Source organism: Thermobia domestica, chromosome 14 (assembly GCF_964235325.1).
Source record: "Thermobia domestica chromosome 14, izTheDome1.hap1.1, whole genome shotgun sequence".
NCBI lineage: Eukaryota > Metazoa > Arthropoda > Insecta > Zygentoma > Lepismatidae > Thermobia > Thermobia domestica.
In genome coordinates, this window is record NC_137467.1 from 4,733,673 (window position 1) to 4,756,752 (window position 23,080).

A 23,080-nucleotide genomic window follows, 5' to 3' on the forward strand; every position below is an offset into this window, starting at 1 on the left:
CCTCTCCTATCAGCGCGACAATATTTGTGAATGATTCTCATCCAAATTGTGTCGAACCGAAATTGATCGCTGAAAATTATGCAACTCCATTGTTCAGTAATCCATGCTTTCTGAATACAGCACCAGTTCAAATGCAGCATGTGTTGTGATGTTAGTGGCATCCTACGCATTGGACAGCGATTCATAGTTGACTGCTCCTAATCTCCGACCAGTGATGCTGAATGACAAGGGATGTTGTAATGAGTTCATTAATTCTAACTGATAGAAACACATTAGATCCAATAACTAATACAGGTTAACGCATATCGAGAGCTACCGATTTACAATCAACATCTCCAAAAGCGACTACTGTGTGAGAATTGTAGTCTGAGGACATTGAATTATGACATCATTCGCCTATAGGTAGCATAGCGTAAGGAGATGAGTTATATTACTGAATACAGTTTTGTTCCAGTACTACAGGAATGTGCCTACTTAAACGAAGAGACGTAACTATTTGATGCGCTCTCTACATTTAGAAGGAATGGTGAGGAATTGACTAGACTAAACTTCTTAAGCTAAAAACGTAAAATTAGGGCAGAAAATAGGTTTTTTAATACACAATATTACTAACGAAGAATTTTACGAAATTTTAAATAGCGGTTGAAATGGTATTCATATATTGGCTTCCCTTAGCCATAGTGACTTGAAATTTGGTATTTCGAGTGTGACGTTTTTGTACACTTATCCTAGAATGAAACAAAAATGGGTAGAGGTGGCACAAAAATGTCCGTACGAATAGTTCAAATTTCGTTAAGAGACTTTGAGTTCAGACGAATTCTGCATGGAAGATGCAGAAAGAAGAAAGAGAAATATTGCCTGCAATAATCATGTGGGCATTTATTTGGATGTTAAATAATAAATTTCTGGGTTTTAGTTCCTTTCCCTGTGCAATAGAGTAAAAGGAAAACTTGCTAGATAACTGAAATAGACTGTAATTAAGGATGAGTGTCACTATGTATGTGATTATTCATGGCTTTATGACTTATATATACTGAAAATGACTTATATACTGAAAGTAATACCATGTATACAAGTTATGAGTTTTCATGATTTTATATTACGCATAGACTACAAATCAGGATGAGTAATATCTCCTATACAACTTATGAGTTTTTAAGATTTTATATTACGCATAGACTGAAAATCAGGTTGAGTAATACCACGTATACAAATTATGATTTTTCATAACTTTTTATCACGCGTAGACTGAAAATCAGGGTGGGTAATATCACGTATATAAGTTCTGATTTTTCATGACTTCATATTACGAATAGACTGAAAATCAGGATAAGTAATATCACGTATACAAGTTCAGAACGTTCATAATTTTATAGAGATGAGGAAAATAGAGATGAGTAATATCATGTGTGCAAGTTCAAGCATTCGTGATTTTGTTACGCATATACTGAAAATGAGATGACTAATGCAACGTTTACAAGTTCAGAGTATTCATGACTTTATTACATAGACTATAATTTACGATGTATAATATCACTTATAAAAGTTTAGAGTACTCATGGCTTTATTATGCATAGACTGAAAATAAGGATAAGTAATACTAAGTATTTGTAGTGTTCGCCACTTTACTACCCATAGAGTAAAAGCGGGATCAGTAATACTACGTAAATATGTTCTGCTTATTCATGCTTTTGTTACCTATATACTGTTCTATAAACACCAATTAATATTAATCCGTTATAAGGGAGTCGGCATTCTTAGATAACTTAAATTCAGACCATTGATAGAAGAAAAGTCTGTATATTATTTAATGAAATTATCTGCCATGCATATGCACAAGTAGTACTCACTCTGTATGTATGGCATATTATTATGTAACGTCTATGTTATCATAAAAGTGGATATATTTCTTGTATTGATTTCAACCGTTCAACTACGTTTCAAAATGCACGGATGGTTGAACATTCCGAATTGAATGAACATGCCAGCTTTATTACTACCTTTCAAAACTTAACTATTAGTTTACTATGAATAATATTAACAGTGTACAACTTTTGTTGATCCATTCTGACGTAAGAACTTTCCTTCTCTTGTAGATATCGAAGTGCCTACAATGGACAACACTCGAAGCGCAGCCCTTCTGGAGATAATGGTAAACTGTGAGTACCCCGCGCTTTGTTTGGGTCCAACTGGAACTGGGAAGACGCTTACTGTTATCAACAAATTAAGCCGAGGCCTACACAAGAAATTCCTTTGCGATTTTATAAATTTCTCCGCACGAACATCAGCGAATCAAACTCAGGTAAGAGGAATTCAAATATTATGAAGTCATTTTCTTTGTCTTTATAGCGGTTATGATTTCAGAGAGTGTTATTCCATCGTGCTCAACATGCATTACCACCTTCCAGTTCGTCCCACGATTATGTCCTGTTAGGCTAAGGGAGAAGATGATGAAGACAAGTGCATGATGATGGGAGAATTGGTGGAATGAAATGTGGAAGGAAACGAGAGTACTCCAGAAAACCCACAGAAATGTACATTAGAAACATTTTCACCCCACGCCCCCTCTATTTGAAGTCCCTATTCTGTTAGGTCTTCTGGAATCACCACTACTATAAACCATTTTCATAGCAAGAGTTTCGTCCTTGTAAACGCATCTTCAAGTGTTTTTCAAGTATTATTTGTTGTAGTATCAGAAGTATACGTATTGTGGACATACAGATTATATTCGTATAAGCTCCCACAGACTTCTGACTGCATGTGTTCCTTCATCAAATATGATATTCGTAAACCTTCAGGCACAAGGGAGACTTCCATCATTTTTATTTATATTAAAACCCAGTAGCTCTGTAGGCGAGTAGGCTTTTATTTTAACGTTGGTTAGTTAGGCATGTATTGTGAGGAAGGCGATAAGAATAGATAGATTAGTGTAATGAAGAATGTGGAAGAAAACTGAAGGACCTCAAAAAATCCACACACACAATGTTTACCCACCAAAAGCCCCACTTGACAGGAGTTGTCATCGAACCAGGGACCCTCCCGAATGCCAGAGGTGAGCTCTCTACCACTGAGTCACCGCGGCCCAACGACGAAGGTGTCATTAATTCATTCTTGAAGAGTTTCAATCAGGGACGGATCCAGGACGGACTTCTGGGGGGGGGCGGTGGGTTGTAATACTGCTACTTAGAGCTACTTTTAAGAGCGTCAAAAAATAAACTATATATTTTATTTATATATATACAATAAAAAAGTTTTCCCTTCTGAGGGGTGATGGCCCCGATCGCCCCCCCCCTGGATCCGCCCCTGGTTTCAATACTGAGTAAAGGCAAATCTTCAAATGTTATTGTGTTGTGAGCTAGTACATCGGTCACTTCGTCGGAACTCGCCTCTTTCATTGGTGCTAACCACCTGAAAACTGTATTGTTTTACTGAATATTAGACACTTTCTTATGAAATTTTAATCAGAACGTTTAAGATCAAATTCAAGGGTATGACATTAGTTAGGTCTTGTGGTATAACCCTACCTTTAGTGACGTCACTGTTGCATTTATTCGTAGAATTGAAATAATTGACGTTCTCTGATGTCTTTCCTGTATTTCTGTTGAGAAATATTATACGGTACTCTTACATATTTTATATTTTCTTTTTTTTATTCCTTTATCCTTTCTCTTAGTTTGTATAATTTATATGAGTTTCACTCGTTTAGAAATTTTACTTGGAATATCTAAAATACAGTATATGTAAGCTAATCGCTTCATCGCACAAGTAGTATCGGTACTGATGTTCCTGATATCACAGTGTTGGTGACTTTTCCAGTTGCCACAAGATTTACTTTAATTTTAGATAAGTATCAAAATAAATTTTCTAAAAAAGAATTGTTTACTCAATAGGAAACTCAACTCCGAATCTTATTCATATGTGCAATGACCATCATAATAAAATTGGATTATTCTTATCTGATTTTCAAAATACATCGTTATTAGGATGGTAGTATGGATATACCTAGGTAGTTACTTTATAACAGGCTATACGCTATTTTGATTGCAACCATTTTACTACCATACGATAACAATACGTTGGCACTCCTAACACTAAAAGTTCTTAAAAAGCTATTAAATCAAAGAAAAATATAATATTAAGAAACTCATATTTGCATTACTAACCTAAATATACATGGTTTTCATAAAGTCTGGACGGATTTAATTTGCTTATAATTTTCATAAAAATGCTCATAATGAAATCAAATAAAGTGCGAACGGTAGCGGAAGGATTAAATTTTTAGTTGGCAACACTGCTAGATAAGCGGCAACTCTGAGAGAGATAGCCCTTAAGTGAACATTTGGTGCGCTGTGTCCTATGATCATCTGATTGGACCGTTCTTTTTTGAAGAGGAGACCGTGAATGGAGACTCGTACCTGGATATGTTGCAGAAATACCTCATTCCGGAACTGGAGGCACGTGGAATCCAGAACGACATCGTGTTCCAACAGGACGGGGCACCCCCTCACTATGCAATCAAGGTGAGACAGTTCCTTGACGAGAAATTCCCTAACCGATGGATTGGGAATGGCGCCCAGTTGGAGGTGTGGCGGTGAATGAACTGACCTGGTGCAGATTACAGGTAAAAATTTAATCCTTCCGCTACCGTTTGCACTTTATTTGATTTCAATATGAGCATTTTTATGTAAATTATAAGCGAATTAAATCCGTCCATACTTTATGAAAACCCTGTATATTTATCCCAATAGACTATGCTACAGTATCAAAATGTTATCAAGTTTATTACTAATAGCCGTCGTGATACTCCAATATACACTTTGAATGCTTTAATGTCCATTTCACTGCGTTGCACGTCGAACAACAACGCAACTGCAATGCAGGTTGATAGTGGCAGAAACAGATTACTGTTGGTTAAAATTGGTAATGTCACCAATCATACGTCACATTTTTGTCTCAACGCTCTATGAATCAAATATGATGGGTTCCTTTGTTTCCAGACTACACACACTTGCTACGTGGCGACAGTATTTTAGCTATATTCAAAATAGTCGGTTAGCAAGGAGGTAGAGAACAAGTTCTTTACCTCAATGAAGATATAGTCAGTAGAATAGGTAAAGCAAAAAACTTAGAGAGCTGAGTAGGTTTAATAGTTAAATAGTTAGGGTGTTTAATAGTTAGGGTGTAACTTCATCATCAACGTATAAATGATCCTAAACAATCCAATTTTGAGAATGTGCAAAAGGTAAGTAACAAGACAAACAAGGATTACTAGAATTGCCGTGACTATAGTACTCGCGCCGAGTTGTGAAGCTTGGGTTCTAAACCAACCATTACTTGAGCTCTGATACATCGGAAAACTTCGGTATAATTCGTGGAGCCGCTTCCCGAGCGCACACTTGGGAAAACATCAAACAGCTTAAATTCGCCAACAATGTTGCCAAACTTTGAAGACAGTGTAAAGGAGTATTAAAAAAAAACATTTAAAAATTACCAATAATAACACTGCACAACAATAACCATAGTAACAATTATTCTAAAACGGTAACAATAAGAATATAATGCTTCAAAAAACAATTAACAATAGCGAAACTTGGCGCCAATCCGACAACACTGCACTCTCGGAAGATATTTTCCGTATAACGCGAGAGAAGACATTGACAAAATTTGATGAGTGGGGGTTGACGACCGGAACACACTCTCGCGTTCTACTGAATTGTGAAATCGGTAGATCTTGGTCAAGCATCACGACTCGGCGCAAATACTATAGCCGAGTTCCAGCGTCACTCCATCTGCTCCGGGAACTAGTATGATGACGTCATGAATCTCTTTCAGATCAATCTACAGGTGTTGCAAAGACATGTCTCGATCTCGGGACACCAGGGTCCTGAACCAATTGAACCTTTCACTCCCTGAAGAATGCGCTTCTGTATTGATCCTCTGCGACATTCTCAGGCTTCCTCCGACTCTTGGACAACTGCTTCAATGATAAACTCACTACCAGAGAAATTGGTCTCATCCAGAACCACAAACAGCTACAGACGATGGCCCCAACAGTGTTTGTCCAACGAACGCAAAGCAAAAATCCTTCTAACGAATGATCATCGAAAATGTCCCCTTGACCTCTGGGACTTCAGTATTTTGGAGACGATCCTGTGAGCGTTATGAAAGCATGACGGAGATGCTTCTACATAAATTGTTCTTTCTAGCCTTGTCGAAGTATCAGGCCATGCTGACAGTGAAGAAATTTTGGAATGGGATTAAGAAAGTGATTGTTTAATGACGGCATACGGATACGAAAGGAAAATTACTGCAGACTTTATTAATTTCAAGCATCACATAAGCTTATGTAATGTACATTCTGCTACTAAATTAAATGGCTTACGTGACTAATGAGATGTTGAAGCTTTCGCCTTCCCTGTCTAAGGTGATATCCTGCCTTGCCGCGGTTTCAATAATTGATGCCCATCAGCTCAATCATTAAATTATGAACATACGGATGTAAGTATAAGAGTGTTTTCAACTTCCTATAAAGAATCGTCAAAATTCACGAAAGCAAATATAAATGGCGATTACTCTCGGTAAAAAGTGGATGCTTATAGAGTGGTAGCATCCGTATGAAATTTTAGCAAATTAAGTAATCAATCATTCAATTGGCTCTTCGATCAATTTGGTAGTATAAAGAAACTGTAAAACCCAAAGAAAGTAAAGGAGACGTGAGAAATATGTGTGGAAATGTTGGATCATGGATTTGTTATTAGGAAATCTACAAACATAGAGACTTATCCATCAATGTTTCTGTTTTCTTGCCACCTGTCTCTTCCTTGTTCCTTTCTGTTTTACTGAAGATAGAAAGAACACACTATTAGTCAGGAGTTTCAGTTGGAAGCAACTAAAGAACGGCTCAAATCTCTTGAAGTCTGTCAAAAGCCAATGGCGTGCAGGTGCGACGTTGTCGGATTTCCCTTCCTTTCGTGTACGGGCATAACGTGAAATATTAACACGAGAAATTAAGGTATTGAAAAAGCAAATTCGTTCTTACAAATTTATTAACGCTATAGTGACATATCATAAGGAGGCACATTCGAAATTGCTTTCTCCTAATCCAGGAACAAAGCTATTACACAACGTCGCCCAACTTGTATTGGATATTGTGCAAAAGAGGACACGCCTTAAACGTCAGGAGGTTTGATCCGGACTGTAGAACATGCATATATTGGCCGCCACAGCAATGTGTGATAATATGATTCTTTATTGATGTTCTTAAAAGTACACTCTGCACTCGTGATACACTAATGTAAGATACGGATTGGCTTGTAGCACTATGACAATTACTGCCATGACATGACCTTGGCAATCAAAGGAGATAATGTAGTCAACACCTTTCTGAATATTTGATTTTATTAGAGTGACGGGATCGCTGTGGATTAGTATAAAAATCTCACCTCTGGCGTCTAGGATTCCTTGTTTGATCCTAGCTCCCGGTAAGTGAGACTGAGATGAACAAAGACAGTGTGTGGGTGGGTTTTCTCGGGGTTATCCTGTTTTCCCTGACTCTCGTCGTTCCATCTCATCTTCACAATCTTCCTCAGCCTCGGTGCATAAATGTGGAACATTAAGCTTAAAAAATAACGTGATATTAAATTTATGCTGCAAATACTATTCTCTATTCAGTAAAAGCAACTATTTTCTCTTGTCTCACGGAACACAATATTTTCTAAAAAGAGAGGGGAGAGTTATAAGAAAAGAAATTATTTCATTAACTTTTAAGCATGGTGTGCAGTTTGCAAAATACGATATTTGTAGATTTAATTTCGAAACATTAACAGTCTGTAACTTCATACAGGTTATTTTTATTCACCGTATGTACTCTTCAAAACTAACTATTTGTAAAAAGAACTTACTGTATCTTTAATTAAATGTATTTGTTCTGCCGGAGTAGATTAGGGAATATGTATTTCCTACATATAAGAGTGTGATCTCAATGCTTCCTGAAGCTTCAAAGGCGTGGGAGGTAGTAATTTTTGTTTGCCATATAATACTACATCCTTTGTAGTTTCGGTAATACGCAAACCGCACGTTCACTTAAATAAGTGGGTACTGAAGAGAAAACACGGAACCGTGTGATATGTCTTTTAACCCTGCAATACGAAGCCTTCGTAATATTTACGGAGGGAGTTGGTGAAATGGCAAAGAAAGAAAACTCTATCCCATAGTCCTTTCTCTCCCATGACAGGTTCTCTCACCGGACCAGTAAACCATTGATCTTTTTCAACTCCAGTCAATAGAACCAAAAGTTAAGTTTTAAAGAAAGATCATGCCATGTTTCACGTAAAGATTTCTGATGAAAGTTCCTTTTGAAATATTTTTCAAAGCTCGATGTGAATTTATCTTTTTCATGTAAATATTAGATCAAATAGTAAGGCTCAAATTATGCAAATTGCACTTTCGTGATGGTTGAGAAACGTGCTTTTGCTAAGAAGAGAAAAGAGACGACTTTTTCAACCTTAAATATACGAGAAATTAGGTCAGAGGAATAACCAGGAAGAGTTGAGAGATACTCAAACGAGAGCCGAGTAACGAATTCTCGTCAGCTCGAGAAACGAGAGAGAAGCATGAAAATAAAGATCATTCATGTAGTTCAGGATATAGGACAATTTTCTTTCTCCTTTCCGCTCATACTTTATTATTGGTGAAGATCACAAGTTTATTTGACATACATGTTATTTCATATGATATTTTGATCCCAATAACTATAATTCAGGAAATCTGCCTTGGAAACATGTTTGACTCTTCTTTAGGGAAAGCTACTATCGTAATTCTGTAACTCGAAGTCATAGCCTGCTTCACCTACTTTTAAATTATTTCTGTATACAGGATGTTTCAAAACAACACCGACAATGTTTGGTAGGTGATTCCTGACACCATTATAAGGCTAAAAAAAATATAGACTAACCTGGGTGCACAAATGCTTCCCTTCGGAGTTATAGGCTATTAAAAACATGAAAAATGAACTTTAATGGTTCATAGCTATAAAACTATGAACCTACCGTAGTCGGATCAAGACTTCAGGTAGGAACTAATATGTGCCCTATACAAAAACCATGTTTCAGATTCTTAAGGTACTTCCTCAACAATGAAGTACTCACTAACTACCTTTATAAAATTTGTGGAAATACCGCAGGATTCTGAAACATGGATATTTGTATAGCGCACATACTAGTTTCGAAGGGAAGGCTTTGACTCGTCTACGATTGGTCCTATAGTTTTGGAGCTATGGACCTTTTTTTTCATGTTTCCGACAGCCTATAATTCTGAAATAACGGATCCTTCACTCAGGTTGGTCTATACCTTTTGTGTTGTCTTGGTGTCAGGAATCTCCTCCCAAACGTTGTCGGTGTTGTTTAGAAACACCCTGTATATTCGTCTTAAGGCGTTTTGAGTGTTGAGAGAATGGAGAATGGTTTATAACATTTTCTCTTGTGTATATATACTGTGCATAATTTATGGAATTACGAAACAACTTGTGATTGCAAAACACCAAACTACAAATACTTCGAACGCATCCCAGATTACAATATCCCCTAAAAAGATAAAGATATTCTATTCACATATTTCTCTATACATTTAAGTGTAAGATTGATTGCGTATGGTGTAGGCGGTTTTGAGTTAGATTTGCGATAAAGAAACATTGAACGTATTATGGTAGTTTGGATTGTATCTTAAGTCGTATGCACATGTTCCATACATCCTCGCTGCTGAAAAGGGATTACAATTAAAAGAAGATCTGCTGCGATTAATTTCGTTCACATAATACATGACCTTAAATGAGCTTGATAAATATTTGTTATGTGGCTGGATCACTCCCTCTGCGATCAAAACAGAAATAATACATAACCTACTGTTTTCTCGCAAATTAAAGTAAAACAAAAACCATTTGGAGTAACGGCCCATTTATAAGCCTAAAGCCACATTGCCACGTTAAACGAATCTTGTAGCTGTCATAAAAAACAAACTTTCAACCCGATCTTTCTATTTACTCTTTACATGTTACAACTTCTTCAAAGCAAGAAAGGTTTCACCAGACATGCAGCACTGCACTCTAGTGGACAAACAGTGAACCTCCTCATTAAAAACGTGTATTTTGGCTCACTTCCCCTCCCTGTCCAAAAGAATCCGTTGTTTCGGAAGCGGCGAAACTAGTTTTTCCTTTATGTCAGCGGGAGGGCGATAGCTGGTAGCAAGCAAGACGTCCCAGAAAGTTGAGCATCGTTCAACTCCTTGCAAGATGGAAAAAATGTTTTATGACCCTTTCAAGACTATATGTACACGGTGAAATATGGTAGGGTTTCAAGAGTTTTTAATGGCAGCTACAAGTTCTTCTAACGTGACAATCTGGCTTAAGTCTGCTTCAGCGTTATCCGCTAGCGACCAGCTGAACGATGTCCAGTCTAGCGGGTAGCATGTGGTAGTCGCGCTGCGATCGCGACGCCCTGCACCTAACAGGCGCATGAAGAGCATTCTGGACCTAGTGGTTGTTACGTCTTCTTTTTACATGACTCCCCCAGTTTGCCTCACGACGCTGGGGGGAGTTATCTGACAAATTCCATCCCAAAAACCTCCAGGAATGATTCATGGGGTGGTTATATTGCAACTTGAACAAGAGTGGTTCATGTCCCATTAAGATCACAACCCATTTAATATATTTTTTTTTTACTTCTCTGATATGATTTGGATAATCTTTAAGAATCCTTTCTCAGGTTATACTGAATCTTCTAACAATAATGGGGGGGGGGTTTACAACGCAGTTTCAGCTCAATTAAAATAGGCATTCCTCTCTGAATTCACTTTTACCTGCAAGGCTGCACCACGATCATATTCATAATAGATATGTCAGCCAATATCATACAGATAATACAATTCAAAGATCTATGATGGGTAGAACACATCGTTATCTGAATCATTTCATCTAACAAGGGTGCTGCATTGATAAGGTTTCAACAATGCAAACGAAAATATACTCTATTTTATCAAATGTATTTTAGTCAATCCTTCTATCCATACTAGAGGGGCCGCGGTGGCTCAGTGGTAGAGCGTTCACCTCTGGTGCTTGGGGTCCCGGGTTCGATCCCAGCCCCCGCCAAGTGAACTTTGTGGTGGACAAACACCGTGTGCGTGGGTTTTCTCGGGGTTCTCCCGTTTCCTCCCACTTTCTTCATTCCACCATTTCATTCATTTCTCATAATCACCGTCTCCTTTAGCCTAACCGGCATAACCGCGGGACGTAAAACTCAAAGATTTCATTTCATTTTCATTTTCCTTCTATCCATACTAGTATAGCCAAGGATGTTTCTTTTAGCTTTCGTTACTTTCATTTTATTATTACATCTATTTTTGTCGCTTTTCTAGTTTTATTTTATTTTTTATTTATTTTTTTTTCTTTTATTTATTCTTGTAGCTTTAAGAAGTAAAATATTTTAATTTTGTGCAGTGTCTTCCGGGAACAAAAATAAACTTCGCATAGAAATTTAAGACATCAATGCAAGGAAAACGGCTAGCAAAACTTTGATTAAGATCGCCTAATTAGGGATCTAGCGCGAATTTAAGTTAGATGTGGGTTGAATTGGTCGTAAATTGTCAGTACTTAATAAACCAACCGACAAACTTAGCATACATATTCAGCAACTAAATAGAAATAAAACATTTGTCTGCGATTGCGAAGCCGTATTTACGGAGTCAGGGTCAATTTGAAGTAACCACCCTTCGACCAGTTCCACACATTACCTTAAATTGACACAATCTCAAGTATTAGGCATTTGCTACCAAAGTTGCAGAGAAACTATTCCTTGTGTTAAGGTTCTGAAAACGGATACAAGTTTGTCAATTTATTCCCGGAACACCCAGTGTCGGGATGTGGCCTCCTCATCGCTCAGTTCTTCAAAACTGTAATTAGCCACTGGTCATCTAGGTTGGGGATTGCGCGGGACCCATCACTCGGCACTTAATACCTGCGATCGAGCACAGTAGAAAGATTAGCCTCGGACGCGAACTGCTTTTTTTGATGCCAACCTAGTAATGACCTCTTTAAATGGATTTGTGGCTTTTAAGATATATGGACTTGGTGCCATGGGACGGAGGAGTGAAGCGCATACCCACCCAGCAGGATTGGATAGAGTGGTGCCCTGGATAGTTGGTGGGAGTCTTGAGAAGTGGACGATCAGTGTACGTTTTTCCCCATCTAGGATGGATATGCACCCATCTCTGCCTGATGATGTTTACATCCAATGTTTATGTTATCCGGTGTCCAAGTCCTTGAAAAGTTTTAACAGTCTTTGCTTTCTTCCTTATCACAAAAGATTTGACCATCCACTCTGTCTCTCAGGCCTTTAAATGCATTATGATTAGTTGAACAATTTTCTTTAATCACAGGATCTGATAGACTCGAAGTTGGACAAACGTCGAAAGGGAGTTTATGGACCTATGCTGGGACGAAAGCAGGTTTTCTTCATCGATGATTTGAATATGCCAGCTCTCGAAGTTTATGGTGCCCAGCCACCCATAGAGCTTATTCGTCAGTGGATGGATTTCAAAGGTAAGAATTGGTCTCTGTTGAACCTTTCAGTTCAATATCAAGATTACTACAAATAATTTACGTCTTTCGTTACAATTTTGTTTATATTGCATTTCACAATAAAGGAAAAGAAAATAACTGAGATAAAAGCATAACTAAAATACCTTTGCATTAGCTATTACAGAGAAATACAAGTCCAACTTCTAACTAATGCTAGTAAGCAAATTGCATGAATAATCATGTTAATTTCAAGTTCCATACTTCATATTTAATAAAGAGCTCAAATGTTGGTAAAGCAATTTTTAAATTTAACAGGAAAATCTGAGAATTTATCTCTAGAATATCATCAGTACAACATTCACATTTAATTGCGCATATTTTTCTTTAACCTCATTAGGCTAAGTTCCTTTTTAATTTTAGAGTGCTTTTCCAGTAGAGCTTCAGAATAAGCGTGTTGACATGTTTTGGTATTTAACGTACCGTTTTCTATGACTGAGAGGTTCAATATTTGCTTTGCTTAAACTTTACTACTATCTTTGAAAATTGCAAGATTAAGAAAGAATGAGAGGAATGTATTCGAGCTGGAATGATTTGTACGACAGGATATTACAATTTTCGGCTCACAAATTATTACAATTTTCGCTAACAACACATACGTAAACACAGCAGCATTCTATGTTCTGTTGTCGAAATACCAACACGAGCGGACAGTTTACGTAACACTCAATGCAATGAACAAGGAAACAGCAAACGCTCTTATACTGTCTTCGCTATTCGATGACGGTAAACGATAAAATATAACCAGATAACTATGTTTTATTGAGGTACATGGTCTCTTTACGCAAAGCAGGATCTAATGCAAGAAAATGTCTGTGAACACAAGACATGCAGTAACATTAATTAATGTGTAGAAGGGAACCGTATACAGGGGGGAATTGGTCAATAGACCATATAGTATGACCATGACAGAATGACAAAAATATTGTGAAATTTAGCTCCGACATATCATACAGTGTCGTCCACTGTGTGTGAATTTGTCTGTCTCCAGTGTTCGACAACGTCTGCTAAAGATTTGAGCGGAGTTACACAGGTTTTTGCATCAGCTTCCATTCACATGACACAAATATCTTAGGATACAATGAACGTATCTACATCGGCACCCGTATGATGAATATCAAATTATTTTATTTTGCTTTTAAATAATTCCTGATATAGCCTGCTTCACGGTGGAACAACCGCGATAAACACAATCTATCAGCGCGCAGTGTCAAGCATCATAATGGCCAAGCGATGGTGTTAGGTTCCATTAAAAATGACTTTCAACCTTGCCTAATATACATACACTAAGAGTTACCTCACCAGGGATCATTGTATTGTTGAAATTTTAGAGATCCAGGTCGCTTCCTTAATTTGTACAGCTTTGAATCACATGTTTCAGCGCAATACTTCGAGGAACGACATATGTGGTCGTATTGTAGCTATATATGTTGCTGATCGGACGAAGTATTTATATCATTGGTTGATTGACACTCGATCAATTTGTTTTGAACTTGATGATACACAGTTTATAACATAAAAGATAGTCTAAAACACTAAACACTTATACATAAACCAGATCCTGTTTATATACTTTCAATCATTGTCAAACACTTTGAGCATACTACTTTTTCAGAATTTTCAAAAATAAAAAAAGACATATTTCCATGCAAGACACAGTTTGTTTGACTTGTTCTCCATAATAAACATCATTGCTCATATAAAGAAATTAACACATATGATCCTGTTTCCACTGAGGCAAATTTGTTGAGTACGTTTGTGTTCAATCCAGGAATTTGTTTGATTAACTTACACAAGTTTTGCGACTCCAATAAGTCTAAAGAGACTTCCAAAACCCTTCAGTATTCGCTGGAATCTATTTACGAATTGTCCTGTCAAGTGTATCTGACAAGGGCTCGATGGGAATCTAATGCGTTGACTGTGACGACTATTCCATAGACAGTCTATAATATAATATAATAGGTAATATTGTGTGTAGTATAGATTTTGTTAGACACTCTCTGTAAAACATTTTGATCCGTAATGTAAAATGTGATGGTAGATAGTATAAAATATGATAGAGTGCCTGTAACATAATAATAGATATCATGTAACAGGATAGGAAGTTTATAACATGGTGATAGATAGTCTATATGATAGTATATGTATAATATGCAATATGAAACATGATGGTAGATAATATATAAAATGAAAGGTGATCTGTAACTTAATTATAAGTACAGATCTATCGTTTATAGAATATCGTACATGATAGAAGGTAGTTTGTAACATGATGATCGATATCTATAACGTGATGATATTCAGTTTACGTACCATAATGACAAATAGCCTATAACATAAAATGTGATCTTCACTTTCATAAGTGAGGGCTTTCCGAGGAATTACATACGTATAACTACACTTATTACAGATTTATCATGTGAAACAATCACAAAGTGTTGCATAAAATTGAATTATATTGCAATAATAAATGTCATTTGTTTACATATTCGAAAGGATTTTCGTTGTTTGGTGGCGTAATTAAGTGAAAAGAGTATAGAGTTAGAAAAGTGTTGGTTAGAAAGTTTTGTTGTATGACATATTTTTTACCCACTGAATTATGTAAAAAGTAAAAGGCGAAATAAGTATAATCTTTATGAGATATTGAATGTATGACTATGCTCTTAAAACGGCGTATTTTATAATAGAGTTAATGCATCCTCTAATTCATCTTGCAATATAGCTGATGAAATTACTATGATACGAAGAAGAAAATAAAATTGCACTTAGAATATAAATTTGCAAAACTTGCTAATGAAAACAGACATTTTGTAAATAATGTTTCCAAGAAAGACATTATATTTTTAATTATAAATTATTTATCAGACAAGAACCACTCTTACTGAAAGTTGAGTTGCTATTATAATAAATTAATTCGCTTCTTTTTTCTAACGAAAATAGTTCATTTTGTTTGACAAGGATTCTGAAAACTAATCCATAAACCATGAGATAATAACGGAAGTAAAATGGAACACTGCACGCAAATTTTGTTTAAAAGTTATGAGTAGTGAAATGCTAAGAAACCATGAAGTCTTATTAAAATATAACTGATTTATCCTATGCCTGGAGAAACTTCAAAGGTTTTCTCCTTAAGAATCAAAAAATGGGCGCTGTTTCATGCAAATTAAAATCTTCATGGATCATATTCTATTTTCCTTCCCCCCATCTGATCTCCGGCCTAGAAATAAGGATTTATAACTTTTTGTTAGCTGACGTCATCTTCGCGTCTTCCATTTTAAATCTAACGTACAGACACAAGGAAGAAATGAAATCTTTGAGTTTTACGTCCCACGGTTATGCCGGTTAGGCTAAAGGAGACGGTGATTATGAGAAATGAATGAAATGAAGAAAGTGGGAGGAAACGGGAGAACCCCTGAGAAAACCCACGCACACGGTGTTTTTCCAGCACAAAGTTCATTTGGCGGTTGGTGGGATCGAACCCGGGACCCCAAGCACCAGAGGTGAACGCTCTACCACGGAGCCACAACGGCCCCTACAGACACAAAGAGTAAATGACATTTGTTCATGTAGTGTCTCTTTTCAGTGCGAGGATATATGAGAAATTTATATTGAAGGTGGAATCTGAACTACCATAATGTGTTCCAATTATAATGCTCATAATATTTACCCCGTAATATTCTTCAACAAATGCAGTGTTCTATTTGTTATCCCTCGAATTCCTTCTGGTGTAGCTTCTCAAGGTTGTAGGCTTCATTCCTTGCAATGTAATTTGGTCTGATTCGGTTTATTTTCTTCTTTTTTCAACATCGTCCTATAACGCTAACTAATAGACTAATTGGCTAGGAAAGACAGAAAATTTACACACCACGTAAAAGTGTGATAAACATATGGACTATGTATTACAGTTTTTAGTACAGTCGGTGCAGTGATTTATTTTTGGCATGTTCGCTAATAACATACAATTGAACGCAAATAAAATAGGTTTAAAAATACATTTAAAAGATTTTGTAACACAATTAACAAATTCAATAAACGAGGTGCGAGTAAATTGTATTGTTTTATGTGTCGACTCTGAGTAGAAGTTTGGAATTCTGTCGAAGCGTTTAATAATTATATTTCTTTATAGAATACACCTCAGCTAGTATAATTATGCTAGAACTAACAAAAACGGATACCACGAGTTGTGAGAAGGCATTATGCCAAGGGCGCCGATCCTGGGGGGACAGGGCCCCCTATTTTTTTATGAATATACAATATTTGACTTAATTTGAATGCAATTTGTCTTAAAATCCTTATATATATATATATATCTTCTGTATCTGAATAGGCCCTCCCAAATTTACGGAGAAATCGGCGCCCTTGATTATGGCTTATTCAGATATTTTTGTCTCTGTTACAAAACATATTTCAAGTATACCAGATAGAGTTAATGTACTATTCGAGCGATGGGAGGAAAAATTATGCTCAGGGATAGATTACATTTCTGAATGTTCAGATCAGGGTCTACGTGTAATACTGGTAAACATCGTTCAGCAAATGATTTTTGCTATATTTTGATGTGTAGCAAGAAAGTGAACAAAGTTGAAAATTCAAGAAACAAAACCCAAAATATTGATGTATGTATAAGTGATTCAATGACTAGTGAAGTGGGCAGAAATTTAATTGAGTCTGTGGAGTAACCAGTTCCATTTCAAAGAAACAAAACCCAAATCAAATAGTATTTATTACCTTTAGTATTATCAGTTCTAATTACGAAATTTATTAACTTTGTAAAATTAAGTGAAAAGGGCGGTAACAATGTTATATTTTGTAGTACATTTATCTAAAATACATTTCTAAAGAAATTTAATTATGAGTCTTTATTGTATTGTATGTGTCTGTTATTTACCTTATCGTGAAAAGAACAAACAGCCTCGTTGTTGGCGTCTCCATTTGATCATAATCATGCATTCATTCATTTAAATTTCAAAGCCCTCCCACCGAGAATCTGTCCTAGAAACCCTGTGCTTTAAGGGTGAAGGCGCTAGGCACTACACTAGTGAAAAGGGCATTGATTGAACGTTGTTTTATTTGCCAAAAAAATAAGTTCTGGTTTTTATTTATACAGTGCTTGTAATTAACTTAGCTTATCTTAGCCAATTACTTTGTTGTTTAAATTATCAATTCACTTGGGGAGGCAAATGCATTTGACTTTATGTCTTTCATACGCTAGTATAAAAATCTTTTGGAAATGCGATAAAAACTTCATAAATATAGAATACCCAAGCTTTTAACAACTCTTTCTCTTATTATACAAAATATCAAGTTTATTGTTGTAAGCTTTTTATTACCAAAAGCGATGAGGTTTGTACGTTTTCTCACGTTGATTTTTTTATCCAATTTGCAAATGCTGCGTGGACTGTAATACTAACATCGGAGCAATTACTTTTCTCTGATTAACTTCTCGTTAAACCTCTCCCTCCCTATCCCTCATTCTCTCCTTCTCCTTTTCTCTCTCTCTCTCTCTCTCTCTCTCTCTCTCTCTCTCTGTACCTCCTTCTCTCTTTCCCTCTCTCCCTTCTTTTCTTCCCCATCTCTCTCTCTCTCTCCCAGGACATTAATTTCAAATTTTCAAACATCCACATAGCTCAGGAACAATTGCCTCAGCACATCCAAACGTTGTTTTACCTCGCGAGAATCTCATTTCTCAAAGCGTCAAGTAATTCCAACATCAATTAGTGTCATGTTGAGCTCTTTACTTTGTGTCCAGAGTTGGTGCAAAGTCATCTTCTAATTACTTCTATATGATTTCAAGTTATTAAGAAAACAAAACCAACGTGGAGCAAATCTCATAAAAGAAGAAAAATCTACTCTTGCAACTCAATGGCATAATTCAAAGTAGATGTATCAAATTAAGTTAAACTTGCAGCGTTACGTACTACGTACTTGTACAATTGAAGTTGAGTTGATTTTGAGCTCAACGTCCCTTTCAACAGCGAGGCTAAATGAGACGGGACCTACTGATTAACGTGGAATCTGAACCACATCAGCTCCCGCCGGGAATCGAACCCGAGTGTACGTATAATTAAAATTTTGTGAGATCGTATACACACGGTAATCTATATACATTAACGTTATACTTTCAGTTAGCATATATTACTTAAGAAAAGATACGGTACAAACGAAATTCATTCTTGTTGCAAACGAAGCCACATTATTATTCATTTACATAAGCAATAATAATAATCAGGATCGAATCTCGTGGTTGACACATCAGTAAAACCGCCGCATTGGCAGGTGTTGTACTGGAGCACTCTGTCCAATGCTCTGACCTAAGTAGAGCTCCTTCGTGGCTATGCGGTTAGCGTACGCGCCTTCGGCGTGGAAAGTATGGGTTTGATTCCAGGCTGGAGTTCATGTGGTTCTGATTCCACATTACTCAGTAGGTCCACAGATCATGTAGCCTCGCTACTAAACGGGACATTAAATTCAAAATCAACTCAACTCAACTCTGACGTAAGTAGCTATTGCTTCTAGTGGATGCACTCTCACCCGCAGAATGACAGGGATCCGGAAACGGAAATACGGGGCGCATCCAGAAAGTAAGTTTCCCACGCGTCCCATAGCTAGGAAACCGTATGTTGCGCGAAATGATTGCATGTACGTGAGAGAGTAAGATCCTAACATGGCACATGCGCCAGCAGAACTTCCCTAGTGCTCTCAGTAGCGTCGTGGCAGTAGTTGAAAATGGACGTTCCTATTCCAGCTCCCGCCGCGTATGAAGTGTGAGCAGTGACAAAGTTTTTGAATGCACAAAACATAGCACCAATCTAAATCCATTGTCAGCTGTGCCAGGTCCATGGGCCTAACGGCATGAGCAAGCAGTTCCTGCAGATTTTCCGCTCCTTATTGCATATCACTGTCACAGAGTGCCTGTTGATCAAGAAGTTTTGTGTTGAAGCAACTGACCCTAGAGCACAAAGCAAGGCGCATAGGTGTCAGCATTGACATTTTTGCAACGATACAGCTGACGATGGATTTCAATCGGTGCTATGCCCTGTTCATTCAAAAACTTTATCACTGCTCGCAGTTCACATGTGGCGGGAGCTGGAATAGGAACGTCCATCTTCAACCATAGCCACGACGCTACTGAGAGCACTAGGGAAGTTCCGCTAGTGCATGTGCCATGCTAGGACCTTACTCTCTCACGTACACGCAGTCGCTTCGCGCAACATACGGTTTCCTAGCTATGGGACGCGTGGGAAACTTACTTTCTGGATGCGCCTCGTACGTGTTTGAAAGTAAAACCTATTTTGGACAATTTACAGATATCGTTGCTTATTAGTTACCGAGATGAAGTCATTCTGACTCTCTTACGTATCGAGCATACTCATTTTACTTATTCAGATGTGTCATGTAGTGCTAGCTGTCCCTATTGTGAGTCTACCGTCCCAGGTGGTATTCGACATATTTTTTTTTAAATGTCCAGAATACACAAACCTTTAGAAAACGTTTAAGACTATCTTGTAGCTTGGTGACCATATTATTAATTTTTGTTTTTGAAACTGAAATAGATCATTTGTTAAAATGTTTTTCTCTTTAGATTCTTCCAGATGCGTGTTATTGCTAATTCTATGTTACTTTCTCTTTTTGTATATTTTACAGTTTATTTATGCTTTTATATTTCTGGCGACTTGTTTTAAACTTAGCTTTTAAAATCTTATTTTGTAGAATTTGTGTTTGAAGTACACTTTCGTAAAAATTTTATTTTGAGCTTTTAATATTGAACACATGCCAGCCATTGTTTTTTTCGTAACAGAGACAGATAACTTTGTTTCTGGTGTCTTCATTAAATCATAATGATTCATTTATTCAGAATTCAGAGTACGTATAGAGCTGTCTAAAAATTTTAATCAACTTTTGAGAGATAATTCATTTCTACTGTGTTGTTCCTTTTACTCGTGAGGTTAGGAAAATTTACGTTCTTTCAGATTTTCTTTTTCTTCTTTTAATTTTTTTTTGTAATGTTACTGCTATTGCTATTAATTTTACTTATTTTTTTTCTAGAAATGTATTTCATAGTTCATTTGTTCTTTCAACCTTTTTACGTCCCCTGTTAATTATTTTGTCTTGCTTGTTTTAATTTCTTATTTTCTTGAATTTAAATGTACACCTAACCATTTTAGAATTTTTATTTTTAATGTCATGGACCGAAAGGAAAAAGAATGAAGACGTATTAAAGGAAGCTAATGAAGGACGACAGATCAGAAAGATAATAGAAAAAAATAGAAACAGCATGCTTGGCACTCCGATTCAAGGATGTTATAAAATAGAGGATTTGCCGATACGTATATTCATCCTAATAAATCGATGCACCAAAAAAGAACCGAGCATCGGCACGTCTGATTGGCTACTCTCGTTTCTGCCATCGTCTGATTGGCTACTTTCGTTTCCGCCATGATTGTTGGCTCGAAACATTGCAATCTTAGTGGCGCGGAGTGGGTAGAGTAGGTGTGGCGAAACTGTGACATATGTCTTCACGATTTTGTGTTATGGGCAGATTCTATATTTTATAACATCCTTGCTCCGATTGGATCACCGTATTGATAGAGGGAAAGGCAAAAGGAAAATCAAGAAGAGGAAGACTAAGGATAGAATATCTAAATGCAGTTATGAAGAAGATACCTTATCAAAGTATAAAACAGCTCTCCCAAGGAAGAGGAAAGTGTTAAAATTTTCATGTTGTCCATCAACCTATGGTTGAAAGGAGAAAAAAGAAGAAGATTTTTAATATTTAATGTACAGAATATGTAGGACATTGGCCTTACTGCAACGAGGGCAAATAGCGTTGCTGCTGCCATCCAATTCAATTCCCAGCAATAAATCAATCAATCAATCTAGATATAAATACAGAACTTATCAGATTAAGCTGTTCCCAGTTTAAAGTAATCAATCGTACACATGTTCGTAGTCATACTTAGAAATTATAACTAGTTAATTACATGTTGTTCCGCACAGCGTAATAACTAGAATGCGTACTTTTGCTGGACCTTAGTTCAATTCTTGTTAGAACATTTTTTATCTGTGTGTTTAACTAGAATTGTGACTAACGGGTTCATAGTAACTTTGCTGTTAATATCTTAAATAACTTAAACTAAAAATACAAATCACTCAGCAAAGCAACTTTTATTTTTAAAAAGTAATAAATGTGTAACAGTATTGCCAACTAATTGAATATATTGACTTCATCAGATACTGTTAACCTCAGACATCAGACATCAACGTGTTAAGTTGTTGGCGAAACTATTCCATATTTATTATTTAAAAAAAATAAAACTTGCTTTGCTCAGCGATTTGTAATTTCAGAATCTATAGTCCAGTCAATGAACGCTCGAAAGAGGGGTGTAGAGGACATGGTCTGGAACAGAATTTTTGATTTCAGGGCTGTGTTTGGAGTAGTTAGGAGGTAAACATACTAAAAGTTCCCGAACCTACGAGGTGAGCGGGGGCAGGAGGGGCAAGGGAAGGTTACTTTTTTCGGGCTATTGCTTACATCTCGAAAACGGTTCGTCGCGTCGTAGCGAAAAAGTTTCTATGTTCGAAAAGAAAGCTGAGAAAATTTCCTACAAGATTGTTTCAATTCCTTTTCTTCCTATTCCTAATAGTTTTCGAGATATCCGATTGCGAAAATTGCAAATTTTCAAAAATCGCTTTTTGCCCTTACTTTTATAGACAAACTTTGCCTTTTAGCACTTCATCCCTTAACTTCAGCCAAGCCCTCGAAGAAAAAAAGTCGTAGAACACTAAATTTTCTTTGAAATGAGTTATTATTTTTTTATCTTCAGCTATTCATTGAAATTATAGAAAAACTATTCATACTAGAATTTTGTTGTTCTACGGCAATTGGCTCAGGAGGTGCTCATATTGCTCGTCTTCATCTATATTTTCTTCCACCTCAATATCCACATCTTCCAAGGATTCTATCTCTTCAGCGTCGTCTTCCTCATTGTCCAAGGCGGGGACACCATTGGAAAATTTCCCAGACAGTATTGACATAAAAAAGAACAGTACCTTGAAGCTCTTCTGCGTCCGCATTTGCCTCTACGGTCTTTGGTGCACCCGCAGAAAATCCCCTTCAAAAGTTTCTCGGGTGTTAAGAGTTCTTTACTCTGCATAGGCGTGAGCTGGTTTTTTGTCCTGTACTCCCTGAACCACAGTTCAGGTGGTGGCTCGTTTTCTGATCAGCGTTGGACTTAGTGATAAGTTCTGAAGGAATGCTCCTTGACTGCCCCCACAGTTGGTGGGAGAGAAGAGATGTCAGGTTTGATGTTTATTACACACTTGACAAACGACTAGTAACGGTAGAGATTAAGGAATCTCTACATTCTTGGAGCTCCAAACACATCAAGATACATTTGCGACTAGCTTTCTAAACTTCAGCTTGTGATGAAAATGGGCTCGAGAAAACTTCAGCTG

General features: G+C 36.8%; 1 protein-coding gene across 1 annotated transcript in view; it reads left to right on the forward strand.

Moving 5' to 3' along the window:
- LOC145670651 (dynein axonemal heavy chain 1-like) overlaps positions 1–23,080 on the forward strand; it is a gene marked incomplete at its 3' end in the record, with an annotated part of 1,762,390 nt that overhangs the window by 982,181 nt on the left and 757,129 nt on the right. The window contains 2 exon segments of the mRNA XM_081739441.1: positions 2,097–2,302; positions 12,427–12,589. Of these exon segments, the coding sequence (XP_081595567.1) occupies positions 2,097–2,302; positions 12,427–12,589 (369 nt within the window).